Source organism: Piliocolobus tephrosceles, chromosome 17 (assembly GCF_002776525.5).
Source record: "Piliocolobus tephrosceles isolate RC106 chromosome 17, ASM277652v3, whole genome shotgun sequence".
NCBI classification, from domain to species: domain Eukaryota; kingdom Metazoa; phylum Chordata; class Mammalia; order Primates; family Cercopithecidae; genus Piliocolobus; species Piliocolobus tephrosceles.
Window position 1 is genome coordinate 26,935,964 of NC_045450.1, and position 17,202 is coordinate 26,953,165.

General features: G+C 50.7%; 1 protein-coding gene across 1 annotated transcript in view; it reads left to right on the forward strand.

Moving 5' to 3' along the window:
* The first annotated feature begins 7,162 nt into the window (after nt 1-7,162).
* The window catches only part of RABEP2 (rabaptin, RAB GTPase binding effector protein 2), a 21,995-nt gene continuing 11,955 nt past the window's right edge, over nt 7,163-17,202 (forward strand). The window contains exons 1-3 of the mRNA XM_023192941.1: nt 7,163-7,807; nt 8,304-8,516; nt 13,057-13,214. Coding sequence (XP_023048709.1) covers nt 7,747-7,807; nt 8,304-8,516; nt 13,057-13,214 — 432 coding nt within the window. The 5' untranslated portion in view covers nt 7,163-7,746. The remainder of the gene's footprint in view (nt 7,808-8,303; nt 8,517-13,056; nt 13,215-17,202) is intronic.

Here is a 17,202-nt window from a genome sequence, read left to right on the forward strand (position 1 = left end):
TCCACCCATTAATAGACTGGGTTCTAGCAGACCTGAGTTTGAATCTTGCGCCTCCACTATTTGACTAAACTTCATCATTCGAAACCTCAGTTTATTTCTCTGTCAACTGGGGATAATAATATTTCTATACAGGCTGGGCAGGGTGGCTCATGCCTGTAATCCCAGCACTTTGGAAGGCTGAGGCAGGCGGATCACAGGAGGTCAGCAGTTGCAGACCAGCTTGGCCAATGTGGTGAAACCCCATCTCTACTAAAAATACAAAATTAGGCCAGGCGCGGTGGCACACGCCTGTAATCCCAGAACTTTGGGAGGCAGAGGCGGATGGATCACGAGCTCAGGACATCAAGACCATCCTGGCTAATACTGTGAAACCTGATCTCAACTAAAAATACAAAAAAATTAGCCAGGCGTGGTGGCCAGTGCCTGTAGTCCCAGCTACTCTGGAGGCTGAGGCAGGAGAATGGCGGCAATCCAGGAGGCGGAGCTTGCACTGAGTCGAGATTGCGCCACTGCACTCCAGCCTGGGTGACAGAGCAAGACTCTGTCTCAAAAAAAAAAAAAAATTAGCCGGGCATGGCACTTAGGGAGGCCGAGGTGGGTGGATCACCTGAGGTCAGGAGTTCGAGACCAGCCTGACCAACATGGTGAAACCTTGTTGCTACTAAAAATAGAAAAATTAGCTGGGCACGGTGGTGCGTGCCTGTAATCGCAGGTACTTGAGAGGCTGAGGCAGGAGAATCACTTGACCCCGGGAGGCGGAGGTTGCGGTGAGCCAAGATCACGCCACTGCACTCCAGCCTGGGCGCCAGAGTGAGACTCTGTTTCAAAAAAAGAAACAAAAGAAAACACTCCTATACAAATACTGTTTGTTTGTGAAGATTAAAAATGACAATATGTTTGGCACTATTAACCCAGTGTCCAGCACATAGCAAACCCTCAGTTAATGAGATACAGCATCAATTAATGGCTAAGAGCTCAAGTCATCCTGCCTGAGTTCAAAACCAGGCAAAAGCCAGGCACAGTGGTGCATGCCTATGGTCCCAGGTCCTTGGGAGGCTGAGGTTGAAGGATCGCTTGAGCCCAGGAGTTCAAGGCTGCAGTGCACCATGATTATGCCTGGAAATAGCCACTGTGCTCCAGCCTGGGCAACACAACAAGACCCTGTCTTTAAAAGAAAAATCGTTTTAAAATAACCCAGGAGTTCTAACTCCTGAATCTGTTCTTATTCTGCCCCGAGCCTCTCCTGTCTCTCTGTTTCTGTCTCTGTCTCTGTCTCTCTCTCTCTCTCTCTCTCTCTCTGTGTGTGTGCCTCTGTGTCTTTTTCACTGCTGCAGGGACTCAGAAAAAGAGTTCAGGGACCCAAGAGACCCACTTTCTCAGTGGCTGATTCCCAGGCCCATCTCACCAGGCTGTGACTTCCTGTTTGCTGTGGGCAAACCCCAGGGGACCCTCCCTACAGGTGGCAGGGCCCCCACTTCCCTTTGGCCAGTTGAGGGGGCTGGGAAGCGGAAGAGTGAAGCATTGGGGAACAAAGGGGGCAAGTAGCAGGACTCAATCTGCCTTTCATTCAACAAAATCTCTAATCCCCTCATTAGCTACCCAGCTGCCCAGACTAGCTTTCACTAGAGCATGTCATTCCCCTGCTTAAAACATGTCAGTTACAGCCAGACACAGAGGCTCACGCCTGTAATCCCGACACTTTAGGAGACCAAGGTGAGAGGAGCCCTTGAGGACAGGAATTTGAGACCAGCCTGTGCAACACAGTGAGATCCCATCTCTACAGAAATTTTTTAAAACACAAAAAATGTCAGTTACTTTTCATCTACCTAAAATAAAAACTCCAACCCAAGGCCTAGTAGGCCGAGTGTTGCTGACCTACCTACATTTTCCACCTCATGCCTCACCACTCTCCCCCTTGCCAAGTGCTTCCCTGCCTCAGGACCCTTGCGCTTGTAGCCCTTCTTCCTGGATCTCTGCTGGGGGCTCTTTGGTTCTTTGCTGGACTGGTTCTTTTCATCCTTCGGGTCTCAGTTCAAATGGTACTTCTTCAAAGAGGCCTTCCCTGTGCCCCCCGGTGCTTCAAAAATATATATATATTATTATCTTTAAAAAAATATTGGGCCGGGCGTGGTGGCTCAAGCCTGTAATCCCAGCACTTTGGGAGGCCGAGACGGGCGGATCATGAGGTCAGGAGATCGAGACCATCCTGGCTAACACGGTGAAACCTCGTCTCTACTAAAAGAATACAAAAAATAGCCGGGCGAGGTGGCGGGCGCTTGTAGTCCCAGCTATTCGGGAGGCTGAGGCAGGAGAATGGCGTAAACCCGGGAGGCGGAGCTTGCAGTGAGCTGAGATCCGGCCACTGCACTCCAGCCTGGGCAGCAGAGCAAGACTCCGTCTCAAAAAAAAAAAATTAAAAAAAATATATATATATTGGCCGGGCGCGGTAGCTCAAGCCTGTAATCCCAGCGCTTTGGGAGGCCGAGACAGGCGGATCACGAGGTCAGGAGATCGAGACCATCCTGGCTAACACAGTGAACGCCCGTCTCTACTAAAAAATACAAAAAACTAGCCGGGCAAGATGGCGGGCGCCTGTAGTCCCAGCTACTCGGGAGGCTGAGGCAGGAGAATGGTGTAAACCTGGGAGGCGGAGCTTGCAGTGAGCTGAGATCCGGCCACTGCACTCCAGCCTGGGTGACAGAGCGAGACTCCGTCTCAAAAAAAAAAAAAATCTCAGGCTGGGGGAGGTGACTCACACCCCCCAGCACTTTGTGGGGTCAAGGCAGGCAGATTGCTTGTGCTCAGGAGTTGGAGACCAGCCTGGGCAATATGGCAAAACCTATCTCTACCAAAAATACAAAAAATTAGCCAGGTGTGGTGGCACATGCCTGTGTTCCCAGCTACTTAGGAGGCTGAGGTGGGAGGATCGGGGGATGGAGGTTACAGTGAGCTGAGATGGCATCACTGCACTCTAGCCTGGGCAACAAGAGCCTCTCTCTCTATAGATAGATAGATAGATAGATAGATAGATAGATAGATAGATAGATAGGTAATTATATGTTGGCTGGGTGCGGTGGCTCATGCCTGTAATCCCAGCATTTTGGGAGGCCCAGGTGGGCGGATCACTTGAGCCGGAGTTCGAGACCAGCCTGGGCAAAATGGAGAAATCCGTCTTTACTAAAAATACAAAAAAATGTATTTGGGCATGATGGTGCATACCTGTAGTCCCAGCTACTCGGGAGGCTGAGGTGGGAGGATCGCTTGAGCCCAGGAGTTCAAGTCTAGCCTGAGCAACATGGTGAAACCCTATCTCTACAGAAAATACAAAAAAAGACCAGGCACAGTGGTTCATGCCTGTAATCCCAGCACTTTGGGAGGCTGAGGCGGGCGGATCACTTGAGGTCAGGAGAACGAGACCAGCCTGGCCAACATGGTGAAACCCAGTATCTACTAAAAATACAAAAAAAAAAAGCTCATGCCTATAATCCCAGCTACTCGAGAGGCTGAGGCAGGAGAATTGCCTGAACCCAGGAGGCGAAGGTTGCAGTGAGCTGAGATTGCAACACTGGACTGCAGCCTGGATGACAGGGTGAGACTCTGTCTCGAAAAAAAAACAAAAAAGAAGAGGAAAAAGAAAACCTCCTCAAATTCCCTTTACTCACATGCTTTTTTGATCTCCTGCCCTTATTTCATTCTCAGCACTTGCCCCCAATCTCAAATTATGCATGTGTATTTGCTAGTCTTCTCATCTGCCTCCTGCACCAGAATGTTCTTTCTTTGAGAACAGAAATATTTACCATCCTTAGCTGTGCACAGGCATCTAGTAGACACTCGATAGGTATTTGCTGGATAAAGGAAAGAAAATAAGTTAGGGGCCAGGCAAGGCGGCTCATGTAGTCCCAGCACTTTGGGAGGCTGAGGGGGACTGATCATTTGAGGTCAGGAGTTCAAGGCCAGCCTGGCCAACATGGTGAAACCCCATCTCTACTAAAAATACAAAAATTAGCTTGGTGTGGTGACACGCACTTGTAATCCCAGCCACTTGGGAGGTTGAGGCAGGAGAATCGCTTGAACTTGAAAGGCGGAGGTTGCAGTGAGCAAAGATCGTGCCATTGCACTCCAGCCTGGGAGACAAGAGCAAAACTCCGTTTCAAAAAAAAAAAACGAAAATAAGTTAGGAAGAAAACTCTCTCTCTTTTTTTTGTAGAGACGAGGGAAACTTTTTTTATTCTGCTTTCTCACTACATTGCCCAGGCTGGTCTTCAACTCCTGGGCCCAAGAGATCCTCCTGCCTCAGTCTCCCAAAGTGCTGGGATTAAGGCATGAGTCACCATACCTAGCTGAAAGAAAATTTTCTTCTTTTTTTTTTTTTTTTGGAGACAGAGTCTCACTCTTGTTGCCCAGGCTGGAGTGCAATAATGCGATCTCGGCTCACTGCAACATCTGCCTCCCAGGTTCAAGTGATTCTCCTGCCTCAGCCACCCGAGCAGCTGGGATTACAGACATGCACCACCACGCTCAGCTAATTTTTCTATTTTTAGTAGAAACAAGGTTTCACCACGTTGGCCAGGCTGGTCTCGAACTCCTGACCTCAGGTGATACACCCGCCTCGGCCTCCCAAAGTGCTGGGATTATAGGCATGAGCCACTGCATCTGGCCGAAAATTTTATTTTCTCTTCTCCCACATGCACTCTATCATCAAGGCTAGTCCATTTTATATCCTAAATATTGATAGAATCAATTTTCCCCTCTGAATCCTTTCTTCACAATCAGAAGCAATTCAGCAGCCTCTCTCCTGGGTTCCCAGTCCCCTATGTCTTTTGGTTCCCATCTACACTCCGCATGTCAAGAGAACTTCTTTGATGTTAGTCATGTGCTTCCCCTGCTCAATGGCCTTCAGTGGCTCCCAGGGCCTGCAGGATAAACTCAAGCCTGAGAGCTGTCAGGAAGGCCCTCCCCAAACTGACGGGAGGCTCATTTCTAGTCATCATTACAGCCCCTTCCCCAGAAACCCTGCTGCATGTACAGGGAGTCTGGATTGATTGACTGATTGATTTTTATTTTTGTAAACAGGGTCTTGCTCTCTCGCTCAGGCTGGAGTGCAGTGGCACAATCAAGCTCACTGCAGCCTCGGCCTCCAGGGCTCAAGTAAATCTTCCCCCCCTCAGCCTCCTGAGTAGCTTGGAATACAGATGCACACCACCATGCCCAGCTAATCTTTTTTTTTTTTTTCTCTGTCGCCCAGGCTGGAGTGTAATGGCATGATCTCGGCTCGCTGCAACCTCCGCCTCCCAGGTTCAAGCAATTCTCCTGCCTCAGCCTCCCGAGTAGCTGGGACTACAGGCACGTGCCACCACGCCCATCTAATTTTTTGTATTTTTAGTAGAGATAGGGTTTCACCGTGTTAGCCAGGATGGTCTTGATCTCCTAACCTCGTGATTCGCCCTTCTCAGCCTCCCAAAGTGCTGGGATTACAGGCGTGAGCCACCGCGCCTGGCCATACCCAGCTAATTTTTAAATTTTTTGTAGAGATGAGGTCTCACTATGTTGTCCAGGCTGGTCTCGAACTCCTGGGCTCAAGTGATCCTCCTGCCATCGGCCTCCCAAAGTGCTAGCATCACAGGCGTGAGCCATCACATGCAGCCAGAGGTGGCCATTTTAGTTAGGGTGATCAGGGAAGGCCTCACTGAGGAGGTAACATCTGAACCGAGACCTCAGCTCAAAGCTTGGTGGAAAACAATTGGTTTTATACTTGGTGAAAAAGTAAGTGCGTGTTTAGTTTGGTTCAAAACTGCCATACTCTTTTTCCAGAGTGGCTATACCATTTCACATTTCCATCAACAAAATATGAGAAAGCCAGTTTCTCCACATATTCACAAGCATTTGGTGTTAGCGTTCTCATTTTAGCCATTCCAAGAAGTGCATATGATGAAAGTGATTGTGGCTTTAATTTGTATTTCCCGAATAAATAGCTATTGATGTTTAACATCTTTTCTTCTTCTTTTTTTTTTTTTAACATCTTTTCATGCACATATTGCCACCTGTGAGAGCAGTGAAATGTCCATTCGTATCCTTTGTCTATTTTCTTTATTTCAAGTTCTGGGATACACGTGTAGGATGTGCAGGTTTGTTACATAGGTAAACGTCTGCCATGGTAGTTTGCTGCACGCATCAACCCATCACCTAGGTATCAAGCCCAGCATGCATTAGCCACTCTTGCTAATGCTCTCCCTCCCCCAACCCAAACCCCACCCCACAGGCCCCCAAGTATGTAGGTCCCCTCCCTGTGTCCATGTGTTCTCATTGTTCAGCTCCCACTTATAAGTGAGAACGTGTGGTGTTTAGCTTTCTGTTCTTGATTTAATTTGCTGAGGATAATGGCTTCTAGCTCTATCCATGTCCCTGCAAAGGACATCATCTCGTTCCTTTTTATGGCCGTATTCCATGGTGTATATGTACCACATTTTCTTTATCCAGTCCATCATTGATGGGCATTTGGGTTGAGTCCATGGCTTTGCTATTTTGAATAGTGCTGCAATGAACATACTCGTGCATTTATCTTTGTAATAGAATGATTTACATTCGTTTAGGTATATACCCAGTAATGGGATTTCTGGGTCAAATGGTATTTCTGGTTCTAGGTCTTTGAGGAATCACCACATTGTCTTCCACAATGGTTGAACTAATTTACATTCCCACCAACAGTGTAAAAGCGTTCTACCTTTGGCCATTTTCAAACTGCATTGTCTGTTTTACAAAAATCACTCTAGCTGCTTTAAGGAGAATTAATTAATTAAAGAGCCGAGTCTACACTGTGGAAGCTCAGGAGAGGTGATGGGAGCTGGGACGCAGTGCTAGCGCTGGAGATGGAGAAAAAGGGGCACATTCTGGTATAGTCAGCACATTGGAAGTAGAGTTTACGGGACTTGCAGGAGGACATGAGAATCAAGGACTTCCAGGTTCCTGGCGTGTCCTTTACAGAGGGAGAAAAACGTTTGGGGGAAGGGGAACCAAGGCTCTGGACAAATCTGAATTGCCTGTCACCGTCCGGGTGGAGGTCACAGATAGAGCCTGATCTAGACACAGGCGGAGAGGAGAGGAGGGATTTGAAGGCGCTGGGAGGGGGAAAGGGGGGCCAGCAGGAAGCGGTGACTGGCTGAATAACAAAATGGGGGTGGGGACGTGCAAGTTTCAGACTCCGACTAACTACGCGGGGACTCTGAAGCGCTCAGAAAAATGAAGCCGACCCGGCCCTGCCCCGAGGGACACTCCACGAGGGCGGAGGTGCTGGGAGGGCCCCGCCACAATTCGCTGTAACGCAGGCCAGGCTCGGGCGGAAGGGCGGCCGGAGCCGATCAAAGGCTGGCTCCGGGCAGGGGCAGCGAGGGAGCGAGGGGGAGCGCTCGGCAGGCCGGTGTCCCGGAGGAGGCATAATTGGAGCAGGGCTTCCGAGGTCACGGAGAGACGCCTGGGAAGACGTCTTAAGGATCCTCTTCGGAGCTTGAAACGCAGGAGTATTCCCAAACCGCGCGACCCAGCCAAGAAGAGCCGGGGCGGGGCCGGGGCCGGGAGCCGACTCGGGAATCTCCGGCCGAGGCTCGGCAATCCCCCCCATCCTCCGTCCGGGGCCTCCAGCCCGGGGCCGATCCGGAAACAGCCGAGCGGATCCGGAAACAGCCGAGAGGACCCGGAAGCGGTGCGCTCTGTCACCAGGGAGTGCGGGAATCCGCCGTTTGCTCTGAGGCAATGGCGGCAGCTGCGCCGGTGGCCGCGGACAACGACGAGCGGCGGCGGCGGCCGGGGGCTGGTACGTGAGGGGGCGTCCGTGCACGCAGAGGGCGGTGAAGCTGGGGGCGGGGCCGAGCTAGCCACCTGCGGATGGGGGGCGGAGGGGGGGGGGGGGGGGGGGGGGGGGGGGGGGGCCACGCCGTCGGGAAGGGGGGCGGGGCCTAGAGCTCTCGGCGAAGGGGGGCGTGGCCCGGCCATTCAAGAGGTAGAGCCAGTGACAGGTGCGAGGTGGGGCCCAGTGAGGAAGGGGCGCGGCCATTGGGAGGGCGTGGCCGGCTTGGACTGAAGAGAGGATTGAGTGAAACTGGCCACCGCGAAGAGATGGAGTGTAGGCAGCACCCGGCAGAGCGAGTGGAAAGGGGGCGGGGCAGGGGCGGGGCCAGGTGAGCGGGGCGGGCCCAGGTGAAGGCGGTCCCGGGTGAAGGCAACAGGACTAGGTTGCAGGACTTGCTAAGCCGGTAGGTGGCCTGGGGTGTTAAGAGATGGGAAGAGAAGCTTATCCCTGTCCCCCACAGCACTGGAGGACCCCCAGCCTCAGGAAGGGGCAAATGGTGAGGCCGAGTCAGGTGAGCTCAGCCGGCTTCGGGCTGAGCTGGCAGGCGCCCTGGCAGAAATGGAAACCATGAAGGCTGTGGCAGAGGTGAGCGAGAGCACGAAGGCCGAGGCTGTGGCTGCGGTGCAGCGGCAGTGCCAAGAGGAGGTGGCCTCGCTGCAGGCCATCCTGAAAGGTGAGACGGGGGAATCACCTAGACTCCCCATCAGCCCCATATTGGGGAGTGCATGACGAGAAAAGAATGGGGGGGCACAGATAAGCTGTGGAATAAGTTAGCAGGGCTGCCTAGCTCAGGGCATGCCTATGGCCCAGAGGAAGGGCCGCCCTTTTAAAATTTGCATAGAGGCACTCCATGTGATAGCAGCAGCTCTGTCAGTTACAGCTAAGTTTAGCTCCCAGCTTCTATCTGTTGCCTTGCCCATGGTCATTTCTTGTCCCTCACTGATGATTGATCAACCCTGAAGATGGGTGAGAACTTCTCAGTTCCCCAGACCAATCTCATTTTAGTCTGGACTTCTGGGAAATAGAATCAGCCCTGGTCCAGTCTCTGTGAGTCTAATGCTCTGCTCTCTAGCCTTCCCCAGACACTCCCTCCTCCACCCCACGCCATGCACCAGCTTCCCTGCCTCCACCCCATGTTTTCTGTACTTGCTCCTCTGGCTCCAGAAGCCCCAGCTGCTCATCCTGTTTTCTACTCTCCTTCCTCTAGCAGAAGCCAGAGCCTCTGAAACAGATGTCAGAGCTGCCCCCGCTGCTCTGCCCCTGCTGTGGTGGTGCTCTTGTCAACTCTCTCCTGGACTTTTGTCCCAGCCTCATGGATCTCCATCTATAGTCTGGCCTTGACATTGGCTTCCAGAGTAAACTTCCTAAAATTCCCTTCCCACCATGCGATTTCCCTTTCTAACAGCCGCTCCTGGAGACTTCTCTGGGGCTGTATTTCCCACATTTCAGGATCCACGTGCCTGTGCAATGTAGATACATCCTTGTACAACTTACTCTATTTTTTTTTTTTTTTTTTTTTAGACGGAGTCTTGCTCTGTCGCCCAGGCTGGAGTGCAGTGGCCGGATTTGAGCACTCACTGCAAGCTCTGCCTCCCGGGTTTACGCCATTCTTCTGCCTCAGCCTCCCGAGTAGCTGGGACTACAGGCGCCCGCCACCTTGCCCGGCTAGTTTTTTTTTGTATTTTTTAGTAGAGACGGGGTTTCACCGTGTTCGCCAGGATGGTCTCGATCTCCTGACCTCGTGATTCGCCCGTTTCGGCCTCCCAAAGTGCTGGGATTACAGGCTTGAGCCACCGCGCCCGGCCCTCTTACTCTGCTATTTACTTAGTATTTGTTCTTTAAATAGATCCACATTTTAAAATTTTACGTACATTTATTAAGGGAAACTTGTTATCTCTACTATATAAGAAAAACCAGGTGTGTCCTAAATAATAACAATAGCTAGCTTTTTTTTTTTCCTTGAGTCAATAAGAGTTTCACTCTGTTGCCCAGGCTGGAGTGTGTCACACCACGCTGGTGTGATCTCAGCTCACTGCAACCTCCAACTCCTGGGCTCAAGTAGATCCTCCTACCTCAGCTTCCCAAGTAGCCGGGACTACAGGTGCATGCCACCGTGCCTGGCTAATTTTTTGTACTTTTTGTAGAAACAGGGTCTCACTGTGTTACCCAGACTGGCCTTGAACTCCTGAGCTCAAATGATCTGCCAGCCTTGGCCTCCCAAAGTGCTGGGATTACAGGTGTGAGCCACCACGCCTGGCCAGGTAACATGTTTTGAGCACTCACTGTGTGCCAGGCACTGAGCTAAATGCTTTATGAGTAACTAATCTTCATAACAAACTCTGTGAGGCAGGAACTATTTTCCATCTCCATTTTACAGAGGAAGCTCTGAGGCCGGGAGAGGTTAAATAACTTACCCAAGGTCATACAGCTGGAAAACAGCCAAGCGGCCTAACAGCTGAACTTTTTTTTTTTTTTTTTTTTTTTTAAGATGGAATCTCACTCTGTTACCCAGGCTGGAGTGCAGTGGTGCGATCTCAGCTCACTGCAACCTCTGCCTCCCGGGTTCAAGCGGTTCTCCTGCCTCAGCCTCCCAAGTAGCTGGGACTACAGGTGTGTGCCACCACGTCCGGCTAATTTTTTGGTTTTTTTGTTTTGTTTTGTTGGTTTTTATTTTATTTTATTTTTTTGAGATGGGGTCTTGCTCTGTCACGCAGGCTAGAGTGCAGTGGCATGATCTTGGCTTACTGCAAGCTCCACCTCCCAGGTTCACGCCATTCTCCTGCCTCAGCCTCCCAACTAGCTGGGACTACAGGCGCCTGCCACCACGCCCGGCTAATTTAATTTTAATTTTATTTTTAGCAGAGACGGGGTTTTACCGTGTTAACCAGGATGGTCTTGATCTCCTGACCTCGTGATCCACCTGCCTTGGCCTCCCAAAGTGCTGGGATTACAGGCGTGGGCCACCACACCCGGCCCCATTTTTTGTATTTTTAGTAGAGACGGAGTTTCGCCGTGTTAGCCAGGATGGTCTCGATCTCCTGACCTTGTGATCCACCCGCCTTGGCCTCCCAAAGTGCTGGGATTACAGGCGTGAGCCACCGCACCCGGCCCAGCTGAACCTTTACTTCTACTGTTAGTGCACAGTAATAGGTCAATCCCTATACAAACAAAAAATGACCAGGTTCTACCAAAAATAAAACAAGTCCATGTTACTCAGGTAAGAGGATCAGTTGAGGTCAGGAGTTTGAAACCAGCCTGGGCACCAAAGTGAGACCCTTAGCTGGGTATGGTGGCAAGTGCCTGTGGTCCCTGCTACTTGGGAGGGTGAGGTGGGAGGTTCACTTGAGCCCAAGAGTTTAAGGCTGCAGTGAACTATGATTTCGCCACTGCACTCCAGCCTAGGTGACAGAGGGAGACCCTGACTCTCTTTTTTTTTTTGTTTTCTTTTTTTGAGACAGAGTCCTGCTCTGTCACCCAGGCTGAAGTACAGTGGCACAATCTCGGCTCACTGCAACCTCCACCTCCTGGGTTCAAACAGTTCTCCTGCCTCAGCCTCCCAAGTAGCTGGGATTACAGGCGCCCACCACCACACCTGGTTAAATTTTGTGTTAGTATAGACAGGGTTTCACCATGTTGGCCAGGCTGGTCTCGAACTCCTGACCTCAGGTGATCTGCCCACCTCGGCCTCCCAAAGTGCTAGGATTACAGGTGTAAGCCACGGTGCCAGGCCCTGACTCCCTAACAACAACCAAAAAGTCTATATTCTATCCAACATCACCTCCATCTCCTGCTGACCTGTAGGATAAGTTCCAAACCTCTTGGCGTCACATGCAAGGCCCTGGGAGCCACCTACTGCCTCCTTTCCAGTGTCTCCTTGGGTGCCTTTGCTGTTCCAACACCTCCAACATACCTCACCATGCCAGCCGCTCTTCCGCTGCTCACACTGGTCCTGTTAACTCATGCATCCTTTCCCTCCTTCACTGTCTACCACTGTCCTCTCCTGCCTGGCCAGGCAGGCAGAGTGAGGGCTCCTTCCTCTGCGATCTCCAAGCCCAGGAAGGGTCCTCTCCTTTACCTCTTCCCATACTGCATCCTAACTATTGCCACAGCCACCCTCTTCATTGGACTGTGAGTTCCCGGTGGCAGGCTTTGTGTTGGATTGATTTCTGTTATTTCCAGAGCCCAGCTCAGAGTCTGATCCAGCGTAAATATTTATGACTATGATTAAGGGCCGGGTGTGGTGGCTCATGCCTGTAATCCCAGCACTTTGGGAGGCTGAGACGGGAGGATTGCTTGAGCTCAGGAGTTCCAGACCAGCCTGGGCAACATGGTGAGACTCCGTCTCTACAAAAAATGCAAAAATCAGCCAAGTGTGCTAGGGTGTGCCTGTAGTCCCAGCTACTCGGGACACTGAGGTGGGAGGATTGCTTGAGCCCAGGAGGCTGAGGTTGCAGTGAGTCATGATTGCGACACTACACTTCAACCCGGGCGACAGAGTGAGACCCTTTCTCAAAAATTAAAAAAAATGAGGCTGGGAGCTGTGGCTCACACCTGTAATCCCAGCACTTTGGGAGGCCAAGACAGGTGGACCGCTTGAGGTCAGGAGTTCAAGAGCAGCTTGGCCAACATGGCAAAACCCCACCTCTACTAAAATAGAAAAATTAGCTGGGCGTGGTGGTGGGCACCTGTAATCCCAGCTACATGGGAGACTAAGGCAAAAGAATCACTTGAACCCAGGAGACGGAGGCTGCAGTGAGCCAGGATTGAACCACTGCACTGCGGCCTGGGTGACAGTGAGACTCTGTCTCAAAACAATAATGATAATAATAATAAAAAATTCTTACTGTTCTTAAATATTGACTGTTCCTGGTATATATTAATAGGAACAGTGTCACATCTTCTGTGTGCCTGAGAAAGGGCTGGACACCTTGCCTGTGTCATCTCATCTATTTTTATTTTTTATTTTTTTGTACACTATCTTAGATATGTCATCTCATTTAATCTGTAGCCACCAGAAGGATGATCAGTAGTTTCCCCCTTTTGCACCTAAGGACACTGATGCACAGAGAGGCTGAGTGATTGCCCAGGTCAATTTCTGCAAAGTCTGCCATGGCAACCGCTATGGTAGATTGTCTCACAGAGTCAGTGCATCAAGAGTCCCCTGCTCGCCCACAGGCAGGGCCGGCTCATTGACCCTCCCTCTCCCCCACCAGACTCCATCAGTAGCTATGAAGCCCAGATTGCCGCCCTGAAGCAGGAGCGACAGCAGCAGCAGCAGCACTGTGAGGAGAAGGAGCGGGAACTGGGCCGCCTGAAGCAGCTGCTGTCCCGGGCCCACCCCCTGGACTCCCTGGAGAAGCAGATGGAAAAGGTTAGGGTTGGGATGGTTTCCCCACTGCCCTGGGATTTGGAAGGATGTTAAGGACTGTGGATGTCCCATTGCCCAGTCATGGGGTGCAGGGCACCCAGCAGTGATTCTAGGAATAGCACAGAGTTACCAGATGTTGTTGAGAGCTTGGCTCTGTGCTCCATAGGGTCCTGGCTTGCCCCTTATTAGTGGGTGACCAAGTTTGCTTAGCTCCAAAATTAACTTATGTAGAGGAAAGGAAACTTACACTTAAGGGTAACAAAAAAATTTCTTACTGTTATTAAATACTGACTGTTCCTGGTGAACATTACCGCTTGGTGATATATTGTTACCTCCTGGCTTGGTGCAGTGACTCACATCTGTAATCCCAACACTTTGGGAGGCCAAGGCAGGTGGATCACTTGAGGTCAGGAGTTCGAGACCAACCTGGTCAACATGGTGAAGCCCTGTCTCTACTCAAAATACAAAAATCAGCCTGTAGCGCACACCTATAATCCCAGCTACTCAGGAGGTTGAGGCACAAGGATCACTTGAACCCAGGAGGCAGAGGCTGCTGTGAGCTAAGATTATGCCACTGTACTCCAACCTGGGCAACAGAGCGAGACTTCGTCTTAAAAAAAAAAAGATGCCTCTGATGCTTCAGGCGCTGTGCTTAGTGCTTGACAGAGTTAGCCTCCCCAGTCCATTCCCTGTAAGGGAGGTCTATTAGATCCATTTATCAGATGAGTACGGTAAGGCTCAGGGAAATTCAGTACTTCTCCTGTTTATGCACATAAAAGGGAATGGAGTTGAGATTTTAAAATCTAAGCAGAAGCCTGACTCATGCTTATAATCCCAGCACTTTGGAAAGACAAGGCAGAAGGATCACTTGAGGCCAGGAGCTTGAAGCTGCACTGAGCTATGATCTCACTACTGCACTCCAGCCTGGGCACCATAGCAAGATCCCATCTCTAAAAAATTGTTTTGTTAAATTAGCTGGGCATGGTGGTGCACACCTGTAGTCCCAGCTACTCAAGAGGCTGACATGGGAGGATCACTTGAGCCAGAAATCAAGCCTGCAGTGAGCTATGATCACATCACTGCACTCTAGCTTGGGTGACAGAGTAAGACCCTGTCTCTTAAAAAAAAAAGTCTAGGCAGGCTGTTTTTTTTTTTACTGATTTATTTATTATTGAGAGAGTCTTGCTCTGTCACCCAGGCTAGAGAACAGTCGCGTGATCTCGACTCACTGCCACCTCTGCCTCCTGGGTTCAACTGATTCTCCTGCCTCAGCCTCCTGAGTAGCTAGAATTATAGGCACCTGCCACCATGCCCGGCTATTTTTTTTGTATTTTTAGTAGGGGTGGGGTTTCGCCGTGTTGGCCAGACTGGTCTCGAACTCCTGACCTCCAGTGATTGGCCCGCCTCCGCCTCCCAAAGTGCTGGGATTGCAGGCGTGAACCACCGTGCCCGGCCCAGGCTGGTTCGAAAGTGTTCTTAATCTCTATGATATGTCACCTCCTTTGTTATTGCTGTTATTAACAATTATAGGAAGCACATATTTATTATCACATGCTTCACCTTTCGAAGCAAATTTGCATTGTTACTTCATTTGATCCTACAGCAGACCTGTGAGATAGATACTTCAATTAATATTCTTATTTCATGCATAAGGAAACTGAGGCCTGGATGGTGTCAATTACCTAGTTAGAAAGACAAAGATGAAGACAGGAGCCCATGAAACAAAGACCTTCAAGCCACATCTTTCCAGCATCCGGGCTGCCCCGTGCATCCGGAATGTTCCTCAGGGAACACCTCAGCAAGTTGGTAAAGGACAGGGCCCCGCTCAATGAAAGCCACCCAACACAGCGAAGGGAGCATCAGGGCTGGGCATGGTGGCCCACACCTGTAATCCTAGCCCTTTGGGAGGTTGAGATGGGCAGATCACTTGAGGTCGGGAGTTTGAGACCAGCCTGGCCAACATGGGGAAACCCTGTCTCTACTAAAAAAGTACAACAATTAGCCAGGCATGGTGTCGGGCGCCTGTAATCCCAGCTACTCGAGACTGAGGCAGGAGAATCTCTTGAACACAGGAGGCAGAGGTTGCGGTGAGCCGGGATCACACCACTGCACTCCAGCCTGGGCAGCAGAGCAAGATTCCATCTCAAAAAAGAAGAAGAGATTTGGAGGATTAAACTGAGCTTGCTTGAGAAGATTTCAAGTGATTCAAGAAGTGGAAAGGGCATGAACTAGAAGTGGGGAGTGACGAGGACAGGGATGACTGGCAGATTTCTGCCTTGAACAGCTTGTGGCCAGCAGGGCCGTTCTCGCTGACTGAGTGCTTGTGGCAGGAAGAACAGCATCCCTGAGTGGTTTGTTTTGGATGTCTACGGTTAGAGGAGCCTGTGGGACATATAAGTGGAGATGTGTAGAGGCTGTTGTCTGCTCAACGTCAGCAGGATCCTAAGCTTGAAAAGAGATGGGAAAATATGGTCAGCTCTATGGTGGTGATGGGAGTGTGGGAGAACAAATCGATTAGGATGAAATTTGCCTGCATGTGATTGAAAACCCAAATTAACAGTGGCTTAAATGCGACATCTTTTTTTTTTTTTTTTTTTTGAGACAGAGTCTTGCTGTGTCGCCAGGCTGGAGTGCAGTGGCACCATCTCAGCTCATTGCAACCTCCGCATCCTAGGTCCCAGTTCAAGCAGTCCTCCTGCCTCAGCCTCCCAAGTAGCTGGGATTACAGGCGCGCACCACCACACCCAGCTAATTTTTCTATTTTTAGTAGAGACAGGGTTTCACCATGTTGGCCAGGCTGGTCTTGAACTCCTGACCTTGTGATCTGCCCACCTTGGCCTCCCAAAGTGCTGGGATTACAAGCATGAGCCACTGCACTTGACCAGAAATTTTTTTTTTTTTCAGAGATGGAGTCTCACTCTGTTGCCCAGGCTGGAGTTCTGTGGTGCAATCTTGGCTCACTGCAACCTCCACCTCCCGTGTTCAAGCTATTCTCGTGCCTCAGTCTCCCTGAGTAGCTGGGATTACAGGTGCCCACTGCCACGCCCGGCTAATTTTGTATTTTTAGTACACACAGGGTTTTGCCATGTTGGCCAGGCTGGTTTCAAACTCCTGACCTCAGGTGATCCATCTGCCTTGGCCTCCCAAAGTACTGGGATTACAGGCGTGAGCCACTGCACCTGGCTCAGAAATTTGTTTTTTCCTTCAAGTCCAGAGGTAGACATTTCAGGACTGGCAAGGCAGCTCGACAAGTTGTCAAGCAGGCTCCTTCTATATTGCTGTTTTACCATAGGTAATATATTGCCTCATGGTCCAAGATGACTGCTTGAGTGCCAGCCATCATGTCCACATTCCAGCCAGCAAAAAGGAGGAGGAGGAGGAATAAAGAAAGGCACAGCCTCTTCCTTTAAAGAGTTGTCCTAGGCCAGGCACAGTGGCTCACATTTGTAATCCTAGCACTTTGGGAGGCCAAGGCGAGCAGATCATTTGAGGCTGAAGTGGGTGGTCTCAGAAGTTGGAGACCAGCCTGGCCAACATGGTTAAACCCCCTTCTACTAAAAATACAAAAATATTAGCTGGGCATGGTGGTGTGCACCTGTAATTCTAGCTACTTGGGACGCTGAGGCAGGAGAATTGCTTGAACCTGGGAGGTAGAGGTAGCAGTGAGAGGAGATAGTGCCATTGCACTCCAGCTTGGGCAACAAAAGTGACCTTTTTTTTTTTTTTTTTTTTTTTTTTTGGGATGGGGTCTTGCTCTGTCCCCCGGGCTGGGGTGCAGTGGCCGGATCTCAGCTCACTGCAAGCTCCTCCTCTCGGGTTCATGCCATTCTCCTGCCTCAGCCTCCCGAGTAGCTGGGACTACAGGCGCCCGCCACCTCGCCCGGCTAGTTTTTTGTATTTTTTTAGTAGAGATGGGGTTTCACCGTGTTAGCCAGGATGGTCTCGATCTCCTGACCTCGTGATCCGCCCGTCTCGGCCTCCCAAAGTGCTG